We start from the raw sequence: 18,037 nt of genomic DNA on the forward strand, positions 1-18,037 counted from the left end.
TGTCAAGTTTTTATCTTAACAAGCCTCTATAAATGGTTGCTCTTGTTTTAAGAGCTGCAGCGCTTATCTGCTGATTAGTCAAATCAATTTTTAATGATCGAATGCATACTAACAATGTTTATTGATTTGTACTGGAAGTTATCATTAAGTAATACAGGCCATAAAAGAATACTGATTACGTTTAAATCGGAAATCGAAAGCCCCACGCAAAGTGCAAGTGATGAGATACAGTGAAGTACCAAGGCTAACGATAAAATAAGCCTAAGCCAACAAAACACTTATAATGACCTGGATAGCGCACGGCAACAGGAATATTGTTGTTTGACTGTGACTTTGAATTAATAGCTAATCATCATTATCAACTAATAATAATTCTTTTAAAACGGGTCAGTTGGAGTACTTAACAACAAGAAATCCAACCAGACGAACAGCATATATGAAATATTTCAATAAAATCTTTTTTTAATTTTTTATTTTTGAAAATGTTTTTCCAGATTCCAAAGTCAAAAATGCGTTTTTCACGTAAAAAATGTGACTTTCGGCTTTAAAAAAAATATTTCAAGTAAAAAAATTGAAAAAAACGCTTCCCAGAAAACGATCGGTAAAGCCGTTTATAAATGCCGATGAACACGGACTTTCGAAACGTGGTTTCGAGAAGAGCACACTTAAAGATGCACTTACATACCTAAAGTCTTAGATGTTAGGGTATTAATTTTAGCATTGACTTAAAACTTTTTTTGTCTAATATTAAGATGTTATTCTACAAGAAAAAAAATTTAAAAAAAATGAAGATTCTACCCCCCTTCCCCGCCAATGTCGAACGTGTCTTTAATTCTTAAGATACTGCTTAAAACTGTATGATGATGAATGTATGATGACTATCGTAATCGAAAGAAGTTACAAGAGCCTGTAAATTGCTTTGCCATTTTCGATCGAATCAAAGAGCTTGAGAAAACTCGAACTGGTCACTTGGCGCCCGAGCAGGGAAATTACTTGGTATGAATAAATTTTAACTTGCAAATATTGATTGTTGCAAAATTTTCCTCAACGTTAGACATACAAAATCTAAGGGAAAATATGTTCATTACTTCCGATCAGGTATAGAAACAGTAAAAGAACTTTCAGGCCGATTGTTTGGATGTTTTCCAATTGTATTGTCTTTTCTTTACGATTTCATTATTGTGGGTCAACACAATTGTTTTTTCCCATCTATTGAAATAGAAACTTCCAGTTCAACATACAAATATATTCCAAAAATAAACCGCATATTTTTTTTACATTGAATTTATTCAGTTAAATATTTACATTTCTTGAAATACTGTTTTGAGAACTGAGCTTTACTCGGTCTTAATAATGAAAGTACGGATCTGCATTGGGTGCAGGGTGACGCTGAACTCGGATGCTTCCTGAGACTTCTCAGCGGCCAAGGGCTTGTGGGCAGCAGTGTAGTACTCGACTTCTTCGGGCCTGTGTCCAGAGCTATCGTGGTGGAACTTGAAGCGCTTCATATCCTTCAATGGCAGGTTGCCGTCCAAGGTGGTTTCGCGAATTTCCAATCCGTTCAAATAGTCGAAGATCGGGCGAATGTTGAAGCTAACCACTTTGCCCTCGGTGTGGTCCAAGAAGTTCTCGACACGCAGCAGAACCTCGTCGTCGTTGAAAGGCTCCAGGGTGAGCAGATGCACCGACTTGGGGAAGTCATCGAAGCTGGGAACCGATTTGGCAGCAGCGGTGGTGCTTCCAGTGTTCTTGCTGAAGAACTTCCAGAAGGGCAGGTGGATTTCCTTCTCGGCTTCGCGCTCCACGGCGGTGGACTCGTCGGCAGCGTTGAGGATCAGGTAGACCTTACCACGGGCAATCATGGGCTGGCCGTACTTCTCCTCGTTCAAGGCCTCACCCACTCCGTAGCCATCGTCGCGGACCAGACGGCGGTGCAACATGAGCTCCAACTGTCCGTTGATCATGCTGGCTCCTCCCTGAGCACGATCGTTCAGGAGGGCAATACGCTTGTTGCTGTCCTGCAGGGCAATGCGGGATGTGATGGGGTAGTAGTTGGCGGCAGTGGGCTGCCTGTCCAGACCGGGGGTGAAGTCCTCACGCTGGTCCTTCACGCGCTTGATCATCTCGCGACCATTGGAGTCGGTGTAGGAAACGCCATCGGAGGCAATGGTACTGTTGAAGATGATGACCACTTCCCTGCCGAACTCCTCTTCCCTCTCAATGGGTCCCACCTGCCACTCGAACTCCACGCGGGACTGACCCTCGTAGATGCGGATGACCTGGGAGACATATTCGCTGAACTGCTGGTGGACTTCCTTGACCAGAGCGCCATCGTAAACGGTGAACTCGACGCCTTCATACTGTACGATGAAGTCGGCCTGGTGGTATTGACGGAAGACATAGGCGCCAGAATCGTAGGTCCTGTAGACACCATAGCTCTGGTCGATGTTCTCAGAGACTCCGTTCATTTCGACGGTCTTCAGCAGACCAGATTTGTTGTCGATCACCAGTTTGACTTGCTAATGAAGGTAAAAAGCAGAATGTTAGTTTGGTCCCTGAGATGAGTGACTTACGAGATCTTACCGAGGTCTGCACCACAGTTTCTCCATCCTCGTCGTCGAAGGTCTGAGTAGAGTTCTTCGCGGAGAGAGCCTTCTTGAAGCGCTTGGTCGCCTCCAAGTTAGATTCCTCAGTCTTGACGGACCTCTTGGCCTTAGTGTGCACAGCAGTATTCCTGCTTTCCTGAGAATCGACCTTCTTGATGTAGTAGTTAGCGATGGTATCGACGGAAGCCTTGAAGACCAGCTCATGCTGAGTATCGTTGTTTCGGAACTCCAGGGCCAGGACCTGCCAGGCCACTGGGACAACTTCCGAAGCCACCACACGACCCTTCTCATCGGTCACCTGGTAGTTCTCGTTCTTGACAGGCACTCGCACATACTGGGAGGAAGTGTGGGCCAGGGGATTGTACAGGGTCACCACCACGTTGTCGGCACTGTCCTTGGTGAAGGCGCACTCACTGATGTTCAACTGCAGGCAGCTCTCGAACTCTCCATTGGGCATATTGGTCACCTTGCGCAGACCATCGGCGGCAGTCTTAGTACCTCCCAAGATGGCGTCGTACAAGATGCGATCGTAGTCATCGGACACATGCTGCTTCTCCGTGCCCGTAATGGCATCGTGGTGCTGCATCACACCCATAATCTCGCGGAGGTACTCCAGATCTTCCTTCTGCTGCTCGCCGGTCAGCTCGGCGAAGACACTCAGTTGCTTGGCCACCTGCAGGATGTGGTTGCCATCGCGCTCGAAACGCTTCTGGGTGGGACGGGAGGTGAAGTAGCCGGTCCAGTAGCTGTTGTCGTCACTTCCGTAGGGGAAGAAGTCCTCGGTCTTGTTGGGCCAGGTCTGGAGACCTTCGTGCACGGAGTTCAGGTAGCAGGCAGGGGTCGAGTAGAACAGGTTGAAGGTGGAGCCCTCAGCCTGACGAGCGTTAACGTACTTGATCAGCTTGTCCATGTTCTTGAAGTTGACCTGAGCATCTTCGTACTGGAAGTCATCACCCATGGGGATCATGATGTGGTTGGACCGGTAGTGCTTGGCCACCTCCGTCACGTAGCTGAGGAAGTCATCCACCCGGGACTTGACATTGTTGTCGTAGCTCTTGGTGTCAATGATCGGATCGTCACCGCAGTGCACATCGAAGCAGTAGCCGGGGGGAGCGGAGTAGTGACGGTACAGCAGGCCAGTGAAGATCTCATCGTTGCTCAGCGAATCACTGGCATCCCAGATCATTTCCATGCCCAAGTTGTCGATGCGGTTGTTCTTGTCGCGGTGATCCATGCGGGCGAAGAACTCTCCGTCAAATCCCATCTGAGCGAAGATCGAGGCCTGCTCACGGGAATGACCGAAGGGATCGATCTGCCAGCCGATGCGGGGACGGGCGCAGGAGCCGAAGGTGTCGTCCAAGAACCTAGTTAATTAGCCATAAATAACCTGATTTAACACTTCATTATTTTCCAGCACTTACTTTAATCCCAGGGTGAACTGATCGATCACACTCTGGTAGTTGACGGCAGCCTCATCGTTCATGCTCCAAGCTCCGCCGGTGAACTCCAGGCGACCCTCGTTGACCAGCTTCTTCACGATCTGCTTGGCAGTCTCCGATTGCTCCGACCACCACTTGGCGAAGAAGGAGGTCTCCACCTGGATGAAGCGACGGGCAGGGTCCTTGATCAGCTCAGCGATCACGGTGTCGATGATGTACTGAACACCAGCGTGCTGAATGTTGCTCCTGTGGCCATAGAAGTACTGATCAACGGTCTTCAGCCAGCCGACATCGTCATGAGAGTGGGGAACCATGTGAATGTTGATCATGTTCGTCTTCGTTTTGGGGCATGCCTGTAACGAATTTATGAATATTTAGTGGTTTCTTAGGCAATGTTATGAGATATTAATCCCGAAATAGAATGGACTTCAACCCGGCGAATAATATCTGGCTGGCCTAATAATGGCTTTCACTTCTCACCTCGTAACCACAAGCCTCCTCAGATGGCCTCACACTGAGGGCCAAAAGGGCGACAAAGAGCACAATGCCGCACAGATATTTCATGGCGACGATTTTTCACTTTCTTTTCGAACTGCAGACAGTTTCGATTCGAGCACAGAACTGACTTTCCTTAGAAAATTTGCACTGCTTTTATAGGAGAGCCCCACATGGAGTCGGCTCGATAAGCAATCACTCTAGACCCTCAAGAGGCTTGTGCTTAGGCTTAGGGTCAATAAAACGGCTTACTGATAACCATAAGCTTTGGGAAATGCTGATACTCCCACCACGAAGTTCAAGTTCAGTGTATTCGCGATCGCCAGTCAATGCATATCTTAATTGGTATCTTGATTGGTTCTAATCGCTGCCTTGCGATTAGTAAAATGAGTTCCCATTGACGATTACGCGATGGTACTTCTTATACAATGTTTATGAATTTGTACTAAAGCGTAGAGTTGGCAATTATTTCATGCAGATTGGGGCAATTCAGACCCCAAACGGGGCGCTAATACCAGGGGGCCCAAAGGTCTATTTTAGCATTTTTATTAGCCCTTCAGGCAACCATGAGTGCCTGATTACCTTGAGGGAAGTGTTTTGAATATTAGGACCACATGGAAGAGTTGTGAATTTCTTATCATAATTGCCCACTATTAATCGCTAATCGCAATAATTTAAGACTTTTGCTTTTGATTGGAAAGAAATTTCCCACAGTGGATCTTTAAAACAATTAAAGTTCTTCTTACTTCTTCTTTATTTAATTCTGCACATGTAAAAACCCACAAAACTTTAATTATAAACTATTTTGGGCACTGAAAAAATCCTTTATCCAGTAGGAGGCAAAGCTAATCACGCACTGAAATATTATGATGTGGGCATTGTAAGACAGGCCGAGGGCAAAGACTTGACTTATATCAATGCCAAATAGGTCCAGTATCTTTTTGAAAAGAACACTAGAGACCGTAATGATCACCGGCATCAGGCGCTCTAAGCTGAACCACGGGACTCGGAGTACTGACCCTCTTCTCGGCCGAAAGATGATTAAAGCCGGGTTCCCAATCTCGGCGGTCTGGGGAATGATATGGGGTCCATCGCCGGCAGCGGAAAGGTCAAAGCTCGGTTCTTCGGGATCAATTTGTGTCAAGGGCACCACTTCCAAGTCTATAATGTCTTCTTCGGGCTGCATTGTCACTCCCTCTAAGTTAGGCTCATTCTGGGGCTCACCGTTCTCTTCCTGACTCAGAAAATTTCCAATAGATGTCCAGTGGCGGTGAAGATCAGCCGGTAAGCCAATGATACACATATAGGGGTCTCCCATATCCAAGAGTGCTTCCATAGTCTGTATATTATTTCTGCTACTCACAAGCAATTTTGGTATCTTTAAGTACGTATTTAGTATTTTCAACTTTTTCTTACACCCGAAAATGGAAATGAAAGAAAACTGAAAGTTGCCTTGAAACTGAGGTTTACATTTTTTGCTTAATAAATTTAAAACAAGTTAATTAAATAAAGTTAAAATACGAATTTTATTTATCGTTGATCAAGCCAAATCCAATGCACAAATGAGAGACCGGGACGAGCCCAATGAGGTAAAACTTATTCAACTTTTAATGAGTCTGCCGACCATACAAAGACATATTTTTTAATGAAGCAAAAACGGCAATTATGCTGCACATTTGCATTTCGTATGCACATATCCCTTTTGGCGCCCAACACTATTGCGAATGGCGACGATTGCATAAAATCGCTTAAATGCAAAACTCATTAAAATAATTGCAAAATGCAAAAGTATAACAAGCTCATGCAAGTCGACGTCCCAGCCGATGAGACCAGAGCCAGAACGCCAGAGAGCACTGAACAGTGAGTACAGTAAACACACACTGAGTTCGGCACACACTCATTAAACCAACCATAAATAATTAACAAAACAATTTATTTTCAAGGATATAAGCGGGTTGGGGTAGCCGTAGTCCCAGGCTCAGTCTATAATTGCGTCGCATTATCCCTTCAGCCAGTGTGACTGCACTGCCTGCACTCGCGTATGCAAACTTCAAAGCTCATTTATGTGGCTGCTTGTCTGCGCCGATGCCAAGATGAAAAGCCAAAAAGTACAAAAAAAAAACGAATGGGGGGAAAAATGAAAACAAAATTGTGCTGACAAACAAACAGCGTCTAAAAGTCAACAAACCATGGCACCCAGGGCTGGCTGTCGTTGGCCACTGATGCGCGATATCTGAAAACACTTAAGCAGTCCGCACACATGACGCATACGCCCTGTGCGCGGGTGTAGTTTGCGAGTCATTAAAAGCAAATAACCTCAAAGCAAAGAGCTGCCGCTTCTCTCGGTCTCTGGACCACTTGAGCCACACAAACCCTGCCTAGCTGCGTTAGCTGGCAAAAAGAAGTGCTGGACTTCCTCATGGCCATGTCCAGCTGGGGTTCACGTGTCCTGCGAACCACCTCACACTTCTTGTCGTGCGGCATTTGTCCGCAAACACTTTTGTAATTAATTGCGCATGGCCAGCGCAAATGTCAGGACCCCACTGCTCTGCCTCAGACCCACTTGAAAGTCATCCAATGCGCTGGTCAAAGGTGGTTCCGGGCGCCACATCAAATTTCAGGGATGAATTACGAAGCTCTTCGAGCGATAAACGGATACAAGAAAGATTAATGGGCTTTTGATTTTCTTAGATTTCGATGCGGTTTTTATTTATTTAGTCTCGATACAAACACACAATTTTATATATCATTTATAAATTATTGTTTTTGTATGATAAAGGTACAGAACAATTAACAATGCAAATGGTGATATTTCTTTTTTATGGTGCTGCTGCCTTTCTCTAAACGAATTTAGCATAATTAATTGCCCTGTCGAAATGTGTGCAAATGGAGCACGCTGCATTGCCGCAGGTCCTGGCTAAGGATCTGCACACCTTCTTATTCCGTTCTTGGCAGGATCCACTCCACTCCACTCTACGGCACTGCAGTAAAATGTTGTTTCGCCCTGCTCGAGTATTTGCATAATGCAGCACGATGCATTAGAACCATCCTTTGGCGTCTGAACTCGCTCGTCCTTGTGAGCGTCTCGTTGTCACTGGGGTGTTCTCATTAGCACGACTCGAGTGGATTCGGCCCTGGGGGAACTATTTAGCACACAACAGCGGCGACCGGGGAGAAAATATCAGAATGGAGGCATTCGAGTGTTCCAGCAACAATTGCGAGAAGAACTTGGCCAATTCTACTGCAGCTAATCTCAAAGTTTAAAGCACAGAAAGAAATATATTAAACAATTTGTAGACAAAAAAAAAAAAACAATAAAATGGGTTTGAAAATTATTAGCGTATTAATAAAACATTTAAGTTAAAAATAACTTTTAATTTGAAAAATATTTAGTTTCACACTTTAAATTTTCCGGTGCTTTGAATTGCTCACTTGATATGGCTAAAACTCAAAATATATATTCACAAACTTATTTAATTTAATGAATTTAGTTTCATCGCTGACCTCCCCCAACAACCCTTCAGAACGTCAATCATCAGGGGCGTTGGGGCGGCAGACGGCGGATTCGCCTTGAGATGAGTAATTAAAACATTTTTCACTTTGCGTCTCCCCTCCTCTGCTGTTTATGTTCTAGTTGTTTTTGAGCAACGCGCTTCTTACAAGTCAGTGCCGCACTTTCACGGAAAGTCATCTGCCTTTGAAATTAAAAGGCAAAAATTGCAGATGAGCTTAGGTTGCGGCATGTCAGACCTCAGAACTGCTACTCGAGCACTTGAGTAATACTTTTTAACCCTCTAAAATTTATAATCTTACGAAGCGAACGATATTTAAATTTGGCCCCTAATCTATACCGGTTTTATGCCACTAGAAAAACCTAATCTACACATTTTGCTTTTCCTTATCAATTAGGTAAACAAAACGGAAAGTACTCTTAATTGTCAGAATTTATAGCCTCTCTTAATCATTGATTGATAGTCCTAATGACACACTTAAATAGAATTATATTGTAATTAAAGTGTGCGCCTGTTGAATAGACTGATAAGCCAGCGGAAACGCGTGAATTCTTGAATTAAAACTAATCGAGAAGGCGATTAACTTAGTGTTTTTAATCACACATTCTCTGATTAAATTTGTTTTCTAGCGAGCTCAGCTAACTTTTAAGAAATCTGTTTTTTTAACGCTAACTTTGTTTTTAATCATGCGATTATTATTAAAAATTATTACAGTAACTGGAAATTTCCTTTCTTTGAAAATGTTACTTTCCTCCCAAGTAGCGCATTCCCCAACTACTTAAGCCCAATCTAAACAATTGCCATTTTCCTTGGCTGCAGCTCAAAAGTGTTAGCCTGAAGTGCAGTTGGTTCTGTTGCAGCAACGAGTTGCGTTTTGCTGCTGGTCGCAATGTCGTTTTTGTATTTTTTTTTCTGTCACCTGTTTCAACACTTGAAATGTGACGGCAGCCGCCAAACAACCTAATTAGTATGCAAAACACATTAAGTGGCAGCCAACTACGTTGCCGCAGTACTCGTGCAAAAAAAAAAAAAAAGAGAACGGAAAACAGAAAAGAAAAGCGGACGCGGAGTGGGTGGTGCTGTAGGATTACCTCGTCGGAGGCAGGCCATTGTTTTCACAACCTACAAAACATTTCAAATGGAAATTTTGCTCCCTCCCGTGTGCCGGTGGCTGTGGCGGCGATATTGACAACCTTCACCTTCATTGATGCCTATAATTAGTGAACACAAAAACACAAATCGGGTGAGCGGTGAATGGTGAATCGCAGCGAGGGGAATTTATCCGCCAGGGAGCTGTTTATTAATCATACGCCACGTTGACGCCGGCTCAACGAGCCATCGTCGGGAGTCCTTGGCTGGTGTGTACTAATTAAGCCTTCGATTAATTTACGCCTTTTGGCCTCAAACGTCAGTGTGAAAACAAAGAAAATTAAAAGCTTGCCGCTCGAACTTCAAAAGCCGGAAACGGAGTGAACCTCGAACCTCGGATCCCCGGTTCCCCGGAACCCAGATCCCGGATCCGGGTGTCTGGTTGTGCCCGAAAGGCAGCCCGGAATATGCGTTAATGATGCCATCACCGTCAGAGTGGATGACACTGTCTGGGCTTAGTGGCTCCGTCCGTCTGCTCATCACGGTTTTTGGCGCGGGCGTGGGACTGCTGGTGGGCGTGGCCGAGGTCCCTTTGCCTGGCGAACATCAAAGCGTTGAAGCTTGGGAATTGTTGACACACCGGATGAGCAAAGCTCGAGCACCCGCTCTCCGTTCCGAGATCTTTCTGGGGTATATCATTTTCTCCACCTCGGGCTTTTGCTCTCTGTGTTTTTTTTTTGTTTTTTGCTAATACCCTGACTGCTGCGCTTACTGATAAGCCTGGGGATTTTATTATGACGATTTTTTGTTGCCGTACTTCCCCGTTCATCTGCATTACGCTGTTTTTTGTTTGGTTCATTTTCGCTTTGGGGCAAAACTCACCGTTTTGAACGTTAGATACGCTGAAATTGTCACATTTGATGGAGGAGGATGGCGCGGTTTTTGACGGCTATTTATGGCTTCCTGATAGGAGTAATTTAATGCTAAATGGGTTTGCTATTAAAAATGCAATATAATGGGCATAGGATTTTTATTACTTCAATTTTAGATGGGAATTATACAAATAAAATAAATATATTAGCTGAAATTGAGCATTAGATAAAACTAAAATTGTTTAACTAGTGAAATAACTAATGGAAGGTATTTTAATTTATTGCATAGCCGAGAACCACAAACATCTTGGCCCACCTGACACGCAATATCAGAGCCACTACCGAATCGAAATCTAAACTCAAACCGAAATCAAGGCTGCCATCACGTTGCTCATTGCGGGTAAATGTTCTTGCTGGAATGAAAATCCAGCCAGAGCCCACACAAAGGACCACATCTGTGGATTGGTGAATGGATGGATGGATGGTTGGATGGCCGTGTGTGGGTGTGTGCGCTTTGAATTTGCGGAAATGAATTGGTATTTAATTAATAGTTTTACCCTGATTAATCTACCCCTTGCGCATCCGCCCCCATCATCATCGCCATCCTCATCGAGGGCATTGCGTAAGCCGCAAACCAGCGATCCCGCCCCTCAGCCATTGCCACCCTCTCGCCAGATCCATAGTTCCAGTAATGCCGCATGTTGACCTAATGAAGTTGCCGTATAATTGTTGCTCAGACGTTCAGTCGAACGTGCCCCCTTCCTCCCCATCTCCCTCGAAACGGAAATCAAATTGAAATTAACGTACCATCGACAGGCGGCTCACGGAGGCTTTGGGGGGTGCAGTTTTTGGAAAAGGGAATCTGACCTGGGTATGGGCTCGAATTCGGGTTCATCAGGGGCTTCATGTGCCCAGACTCCTGAGCCCGGCTGCCGCTTCTGCGGCCTGTTGTTGTTAATTTGATTGGATTCTGATGATGGGGCGGAGCAGTTGCAACGCCCACGCACACGTTTCGACATTCGCATTCGCATTCGGTCGGTTGGTCTATTACTTTAGTGCTTTAGTGCCCCGGCTTTGATTTTTCGCCGTATCCTGGCCCTGGGAGAAGGACAACCCCTTGCGATCTGGGAGCTGCTGTGCCTGTTTTGATTGTGTAATGCAATCACGTCGTTGTTTTGCTTCACTTTTTTCCCCTTGCGCTTGTGGTACACTTGAGAAAAACTACTTATGACTCATTAGAATTTTACACCATCAAAGAGATTTTTATAAAGTAAAAATTGTGTCTTTATTATAAGCCTAAACTATGAATTATTGCTTTTAAAATAATATTTTTTACATGAACCTTAATAAATGAGAAATAATATTTAATTGTTAGAGAAGAGGACTCCTTTACTTTCTTCTTTTAAGCTGTCATAATAAAATGGTTATTACAAAATAAAACAAGTAAGTACATACAAAGAAAATCTAATTTAAATATTTGTGAGAAAACTTTTTTTACAGCATTGTTTCTTAAGGATATTTCCAAAATTTTTCTTAGTGCAATCAAGGGCTAAGGCAAGGTAAGTTAAGTAGGAGGGTCTCTGAATTTTAATTTTCGACAGCATTTTGAGCTGCGCACGAACAATGTGCGTAATCATACGTGATGATGTGATGTGCCCCCGTCCAGGATCTAGTCCTCATCCTGGGTAGCTCCTTGCGGATCTTGTTAGGCGGTGACAGAAAGTTGGCATTGTTGTTGTCTCTATGGGAAGACATTGATGTGCCTGGCACTTCATAAAATTAATAAGTTGATATACTTGCGACTTCTGCTCGGCTGATTGTTCAATCCTGCAGAGGATGGGAGGGAAAGGGAGGCGTTGCCCTCAACATGTGTACTTGAACTTGCCGCAAGGGTGACTGCTGCTGCTGCTTCATTAGTTAATAGTAATCAATGCTAAAGTTTGATGTTTTGTTTTCGTTATTCCTCTTTTTTTGGCTGGGCATTTCCCCCAAAAATTATGCATAAATGGAATGCAAGTTCATGGGACAACCCTCTGGGATCTCCCCCTTTGGGATCTGGCGTGTTTCCTGCTGGCACACGCCGCTGCAAAAGCTTGAGCCTTTAGGATTCAGAACTCAGAATTCAGGACTCACGACTCTGAGCTCGGAGCCTTCAGCCAGGATGCTGCTCTCTGCCGCTGCGCTGTGACATGCCACGCATTTAAACGTCACCGGAAGTCCTTTTGTTCTTGTGCCTCAACGATGACGTTCCCGCCGATGTCTAACTGACTGACAGGCGATGCCGGGAGGTCCCCTGCCCCACAAAAACCCCTCCCCAGCTCACTGAGCGCTCGACTGCCATCAGAGTTCAAGTGTAAATGCGAAATTTCTATTTAAAATAAAGAAAAATGTACAGCTGAGCGTGAAAAAAGAATTGCACAGAACTTAAACTCATAATTAAGAATGAGTACAGTTCTATTACTCTTGTTATAAGATAGGGAAATATTGCACGAATTTAAATATAATTAAACACACATTTAAGAATTAAAGTTTTTGGGATAGAATTTCAATACCAAAAACGATGACTTTGAAATTTTTCACATCAAATTATTTTTAACACCGAGTCCCCATCCTGTCAGTTTTCAAATTGATTTTTGAGGTTTGGCAACAGTAAAAAAAATCGAGTAAAAATCAATCAAATTGTTCACATGCATTTTTCACACTTTCATGGTACGGGGGTTTTCGAGTCGTCCAAAGTGAATGATTGCGCATTATGCCAGGGCCTATACACCTTAAACAACATGACATTGGCATTATTTATTGTTTACCCCGCCGCTGGCTGTGTGGGTGCAAAATTGGTTAGTGGAGGGGTAGAATAGGAAAAAACGAGGCAGAAGGAAATGTCCCTGAATACGGCTGTCAGTGACACAATTCGATGTCAGGAATAATGCGTCATTCGTCATTTGGCATTGTTCAACAAGCCAGTCACCGAGTCCTTGCTCCGAAACGAACATATTTCATGTGAATCGCCCCCGAGTACCTGAAACTCAAAACCGAAACTCGGCCCGAAAGTCAATCGATGTTTGTTATTACGGCCAGTAATCCCAATCTTCAACTTCACCTTTCCATGTTACTTGCAGCACTTTCTATGCTGTATTATACTGAGAATTTCTAATGAATTGCCACTATGTTGGTTCATTCATAAAAATAAGAAATGAATAGAAATGGTCTGTGTTCGGTTTGATTTCGCCTAATGGTTTTACCGCCTTAAGTGGATACGGTTTTTTATTTATAAAGCAGTTTGGTTTTTGTTTTGAACAGTTATTTTAATTGCAGTAAATTGAACTTCTCAAGTTTTAAATAAAGATATTATTAAAGTTTACTTCCAAATTTATTTTATTTTTAGAAACTTTTGCTGGACAAGAACATTAAATCGCTTTCCTTTTCCTTGAATTCAAATAGCATAGCAAAAGAATCTTTTACAGAAAAGTGCTAAAAAAAAGGAAATATAAATAAACAACAGAACAACAATTACCATAAAAGTTACGCGGTCTACACCGACTAACAAACAAACAAGCAAACAAACAGAGGGAAAGCCCCTAAAGCCGTCACAAAGACTTTTGTTGGTGTTGGCCAAGTGGAAAACATTTGCCAGCCTATTCCCGACCAGGCTTTGGGCCATTAGACCAGCAAATTGTTGGTAAAACAAGCGCAAACACCTTGCGAACTTTATCCTGAAGGAAATGTATTGGGAAAAGTTTATATAGAGACGCCACATCGATTAGTTGTCTATAATTTTTCCGTTCACTGAGTCGCAAAGTGCAAGGAGAAAGGCGAAAATGTCGAGGAAAAATTGTAAACGAAAATTATTCGAAAATGGCCTACAATTTCGTATAATTTTCCAGTTCAGACTTTTAGGTTTGCTTTAAGTTGTTTGTTTATTCTAGAAATGGTTATATATATTTAGATTTAACGATATTTTTTAAAAGGAAACATAGACATTTAAATGCTTAAATTTATTTTTTAGTTTTTTTTCCTCGGAGCTTTATTTTCCTGTGAGTTATTTTTAGATAGCCTGTCGGCCTTATCTGACAGGAGTCAGCTTTGAACCTGAACTAACTCCCCAACTTTGTCTCGTCGAGCAGCTGAGACTCACTTGACTCTAAGCCTCCTATTCTGGCCCCGAAACTCCGCCGTTCCATAGAAATCCGCTCTCCGGAGTGACGAGTGGCCTCGAGTGCTCCGAGGGTCTGGGCCCGATACTTTGTTTAAGATTTTTTTGCAACCCCCAGCCAAGAGCAACGCCCATGCGGCACCACCGAACCACCCGGGGTAGTAGCACCACCACCCCCAAGTGGAGTCTGTGTGCAGACAGACATCGGATTGCTTCCAATTCGTCGCGCAGTCGGCGGTGCAAAGTATTTGCCAAAGGCATCATGAGTGCTAGGGATTAGTTCGCCTCATCCCCGCCACTTTAGCCATCCAGCCAGCCACTTCACTCCAGGGATATATCCTATGGGATAGCGAATGGCTCAGGATGGGACTACGTCTACGGCTGGGAATGGGAATGAGTCCCTTTTCCTCCTTCATTTTTTCGCGCAACCTTGGAAGCGGCTTTAAAAATTCGCCTGGGGGAAAAAGGCGCAAAAAATTAGTTAATACCGGAAGTCATCGCACTGTTTCGTGCATCCGCCTCAAGTCTGATTCGGGGTCTCCTGCCCTCACTTTTCTGAGATTCTGCGCAGTCGAGTGGAAATTTTATGAAACTGTTGCCTGTCTGTCTGCGGTTTGGCCAACGTTCGAAGGCGCGGGTGGTGGCGCAAGAGTCATAATTTATAATTTATTGGGCCGCGCGTATTTATGTGCGTTTTATGGGTGCTAATTAGCTTGGCCTGAGACCACGATTGCAAGGAGTTGGAATTGGCATATTCGGGTTCTGCGACTGACAGTGAAATACGGGCTATAGAGGGGAGATTGAAGGTATATTTTGCATAGATTGTAAGGAAGTCCTGATGGTCCTGTGTTTTGCCTCTATCTAAAATTAATTTGGTTTTACTGTGTCTTTTTCAAATTAGAGGAATATATTTAAACATTAAAGTTAAACTAATAGTATCGGTAAATTATATACAATTTAAAATATCAAAATAAAAAAGGCTATAAAATTATATTTTGCATTGAGAAATATTATTGAAAATATAGTTTACACAACTAAGTTTGTAAATATAAATAGTAATAGAAACAAATTAAAATTTTAGATATTTAATGGCAAACCTAGAATAATATTTTGTTGGTAATAAATTATAGGTAATGTCATTTAATTTTAAGCTAAGTTATTATTAAAACTTCTGATGTTAGTTTATTAATAATTAAATTTTTAGGGCATTTCAATATCATGAAGTTAGTATTGCTTATTTTTTGAAAAGGTTTTGTCAACATGGTGCCGAAGTGAATTCCCTTCACCAATATCTTGTTCAGCAGACTCGAAAACCTAATTCCAAACGAAAACAGAAAATCAAAGGACCGCCCAATATTCATAAAGTGCCCACTAAGACATCTTGAAATTAATGCGCCGGTCGTAGGAACGGAATTGGAGCAGGAACTGGGGCCAAGCGGAGCGAGGAGCCCTGTTCGCTCGGCACTTTCCAATTTTCATTAAAATAACAGAGCCCTCAATCCTCAATTCTCGGTCCCCAAACCCCGAAACCCGATGGCCAGTATGGCGATTGGATAGCCACCCCCAGAAGAGTACTTTTTTGGGTCGGAGGACGAGGATGCGAATGGGGATGGGGGTCGTCTACGTGATTGCTGGGCGATGGATGTCTGCCCTCGCCACCGCCCCACAGCTGCGATCTCGGGGCCTTCGTTCCATTCGTTAGTTCAACGCACACCCGGGATGATGAAATTAAATTGGGGAAACTTTGCCAGTCGTCGTCTGTCGTTCGCTGGTCCCTCTGCTTTTTCTGCTCCTGCAGATGATGACGATGATGATGATGGCTGCCATCGCCAGAGCAGCCACATCCCGGCTGTGAGTCTGGTGTCCTTCTGTTTTTGGGCTGGTTTAAGTCCTCGTCCTGCTCCGGCTGCCATATTTTATATGTATTCTACACAAACATGCGCATATATTCTGCGTTATTCTGTTCCTGAAACATTTTCACTGCAAACGAAAGCGAATGTAGATTTTTCAACGTTTCCCCCTGGCATGTTTAAAAATTTAAACTTGTCGCCGGGATCCAGGCACAGATTTTTCTTCTTTCCTTTTATTTATTTTTTTTTTTTTGGTTGTTTTAAGCTTTTTACCTGACCTCACTCCTTTGCTCCTCTTGTTGGGAAATTTAATCAGTTGCCAAAGTTTTGCAATTTTAATTAAATTCTCCAAATTGGTTTTGACTGCTCTGCGCTAAAGTTTTTCATTTTCATTGTCGCCCGTTCGTTCGCTCGGTTTTTCTTGCCGCTTTTTATACTCCATACCACCCCGCCCCATTGGCCCTCTGCCATCGGTTCTGGTTTAGAGGTTATCCAAATTGGCAACTTTGTAGGTAGACGAGCAAAGTTTTAATTGTTTAAGAAATGCACCAGAAGTGCACACACAAAGAAATTGAATTGAAATCACTAAGTTGAAATAAATCGAATGTATCTTTTATTTTTACAACAATTGATCTATTTATTGTTGGTCAAAAAATATTATATAAAAATTATTTGGTATTTTAATTTAGCATGGGTTGTATTTTAACAATGTTCGAAAAAGAGTTGTAATAAAAGTTATTCTTTTACATTGTTACATGTTGTCCAAAGATTTCATTACCAAATATGTTAAATAGTTAATTTTAAAAACTTTCTAAATTTATAAAAATATAAAAATATTCAATTTTACTAAAATCTAGTAAAGGTTTTAGCTTATATTGTTTAAAGGTAAGGTCTAACTTTTTATAAAACTCATCCTAAAAGTATGCTTCTCAAAAAGTCCCAGTTCTGGTATTAATTTAGTTTGCCAGTGTATGCCGCCTAGAACTCCGTGGAGTGCAAAGAAATGATATAAAAAAGTTTTTGCTCATTTAATGTCGCCATTTTTGCTGGGTATATAGGGACATAAACTATCGTCGCCTGCAATGGATGGCCCCTCCCCCACTTATCGCCGCCCCTACCCACCATCGCTGATGGAAAACAAAAACAAGAAGAAGCGGCAGTCGAGGCAGAAGATGGGATCCAACACAAAAACGCCATTTAGCGCACAGGAAACAGTTTTAAAAGCGCGACAGGCGACGACGGCGATGGCGACGTCGCGTCGCTGAGGAAAACCCGGGGAAAACCCATGGAAAATAGAGGGTTTCGGTAGAGGGGAGTGGGGAATGCGGGGAGTGGGTCGTTACTGGCCAACGCAATTGCGTTTAATTGCAAACACAAAAAATAAGAAAATATAATGTGAAATAGTAAAGAAATGAGGCAGAGCGTCTGGTGGACAAATTACGAGTGGACCCTCGCACACAGAAATACAAAGTGGGAAACTTATGTATTTGTTGTCCTTGTCTTGGCAAATTACCAAATGGAAGCTACCTCTCCACCAACTGTTTGAGTTTCGGTCGTTGAATGGAAAACCTTTTTCTTCACTCCAGCGCACAAAACAGATCAAAATCGATGCGGATCGTTCCATCTTAATTGCGCAACAACAAATGAACCAACTGAATTAGTGATGGTAGCTGGAAAACGAATTATGCGATATTTTGTTAGCAAAAAGATTCAATACATTATTTTCACTAAAAATATATTAGATATTTCGGCAATATTTTTTAGAAAGCCGATTACATAAGGTTAATTTCCAACTATTATTGTGGAAAAATAATGAATCGATAAGGAAAACTCCCCTCAAACAGGACAATCACGATCCCGATCGCCATTCGAATCACGCATCACTGGCACATCCGATTGGAATATGTTAAATCAATCGCAGCCTGATGGGTTACATACATACGCTCTTCTTATCAACTGTGGTCTATCGGTGGGATGGTTGCCAAGGACAGGGGGTCCTGAAAAGGGGGAGTGGGTCAGCG

General features: G+C 43.0%; 2 protein-coding genes across 2 annotated transcripts; both read right to left on the bottom strand.

Moving 5' to 3' along the window:
• Positions 1-1,272: 1,272 nt before the first annotated feature.
• Positions 1,273-4,685, bottom strand: LManVI (Lysosomal alpha-mannosidase VI). Its single transcript, XM_017159645.3, has 4 exons — positions 4,526-4,685; positions 4,028-4,398; positions 2,584-3,970; positions 1,273-2,519 (listed from the first exon to the last, which is right to left on the bottom strand). Exons 1-4 carry the CDS (start codon positions 4,607-4,609, stop codon positions 1,338-1,340), a joined length of 3,024 nt encoding a protein of 1,007 aa, XP_017015134.2. The 5' UTR covers positions 4,610-4,685; the 3' UTR covers positions 1,273-1,337.
• A 602-nt stretch (positions 4,686-5,287) lies between these two features.
• Positions 5,288-5,980, bottom strand: LOC108069538 (uncharacterized). The gene has a single exon (XM_017159660.3). It carries the CDS (start codon positions 5,874-5,876, stop codon positions 5,334-5,336), a length of 543 nt encoding a protein of 180 aa, XP_017015149.2. The 5' UTR covers positions 5,877-5,980; the 3' UTR covers positions 5,288-5,333.
• Positions 5,981-18,037: the final 12,057 nt, after the last annotated feature.

The sequence above is a fragment of the Drosophila takahashii genome, chromosome 2L (assembly GCF_030179915.1).
Source record: "Drosophila takahashii strain IR98-3 E-12201 chromosome 2L, DtakHiC1v2, whole genome shotgun sequence".
In the NCBI taxonomy this organism is placed as follows: Eukaryota; Metazoa; Arthropoda; class Insecta; order Diptera; family Drosophilidae; genus Drosophila; species Drosophila takahashii.

Bases quoted from the DNA above. Each gene is read 5' to 3' on its own strand.
- LManVI (XM_017159645.3), bottom strand. From the start codon at position 4,609: ATGAAATATCTGTGCGGCATTGTGCTCTTTGTCGCCCTTTTGGCCCTC. The intron at 3,971-4,027 runs GTAAGTGCTGGA...CTAATTAACTAG, and splicing joins CAGTTCACCCTGGGATTAAA to GTTCTTGGACGACACCTTCG. The intron at 2,520-2,583 runs GTAAGATCTCGT...TACCTTCATTAG, and splicing joins AAACTGTGGTGCAGACCTCG to CAAGTCAAACTGGTGATCGA.
- LOC108069538 (XM_017159660.3), bottom strand. From the start codon at position 5,876: ATGGAAGCACTCTTGGATATGGGAGACCCCTATATGTGTATCATTGGC.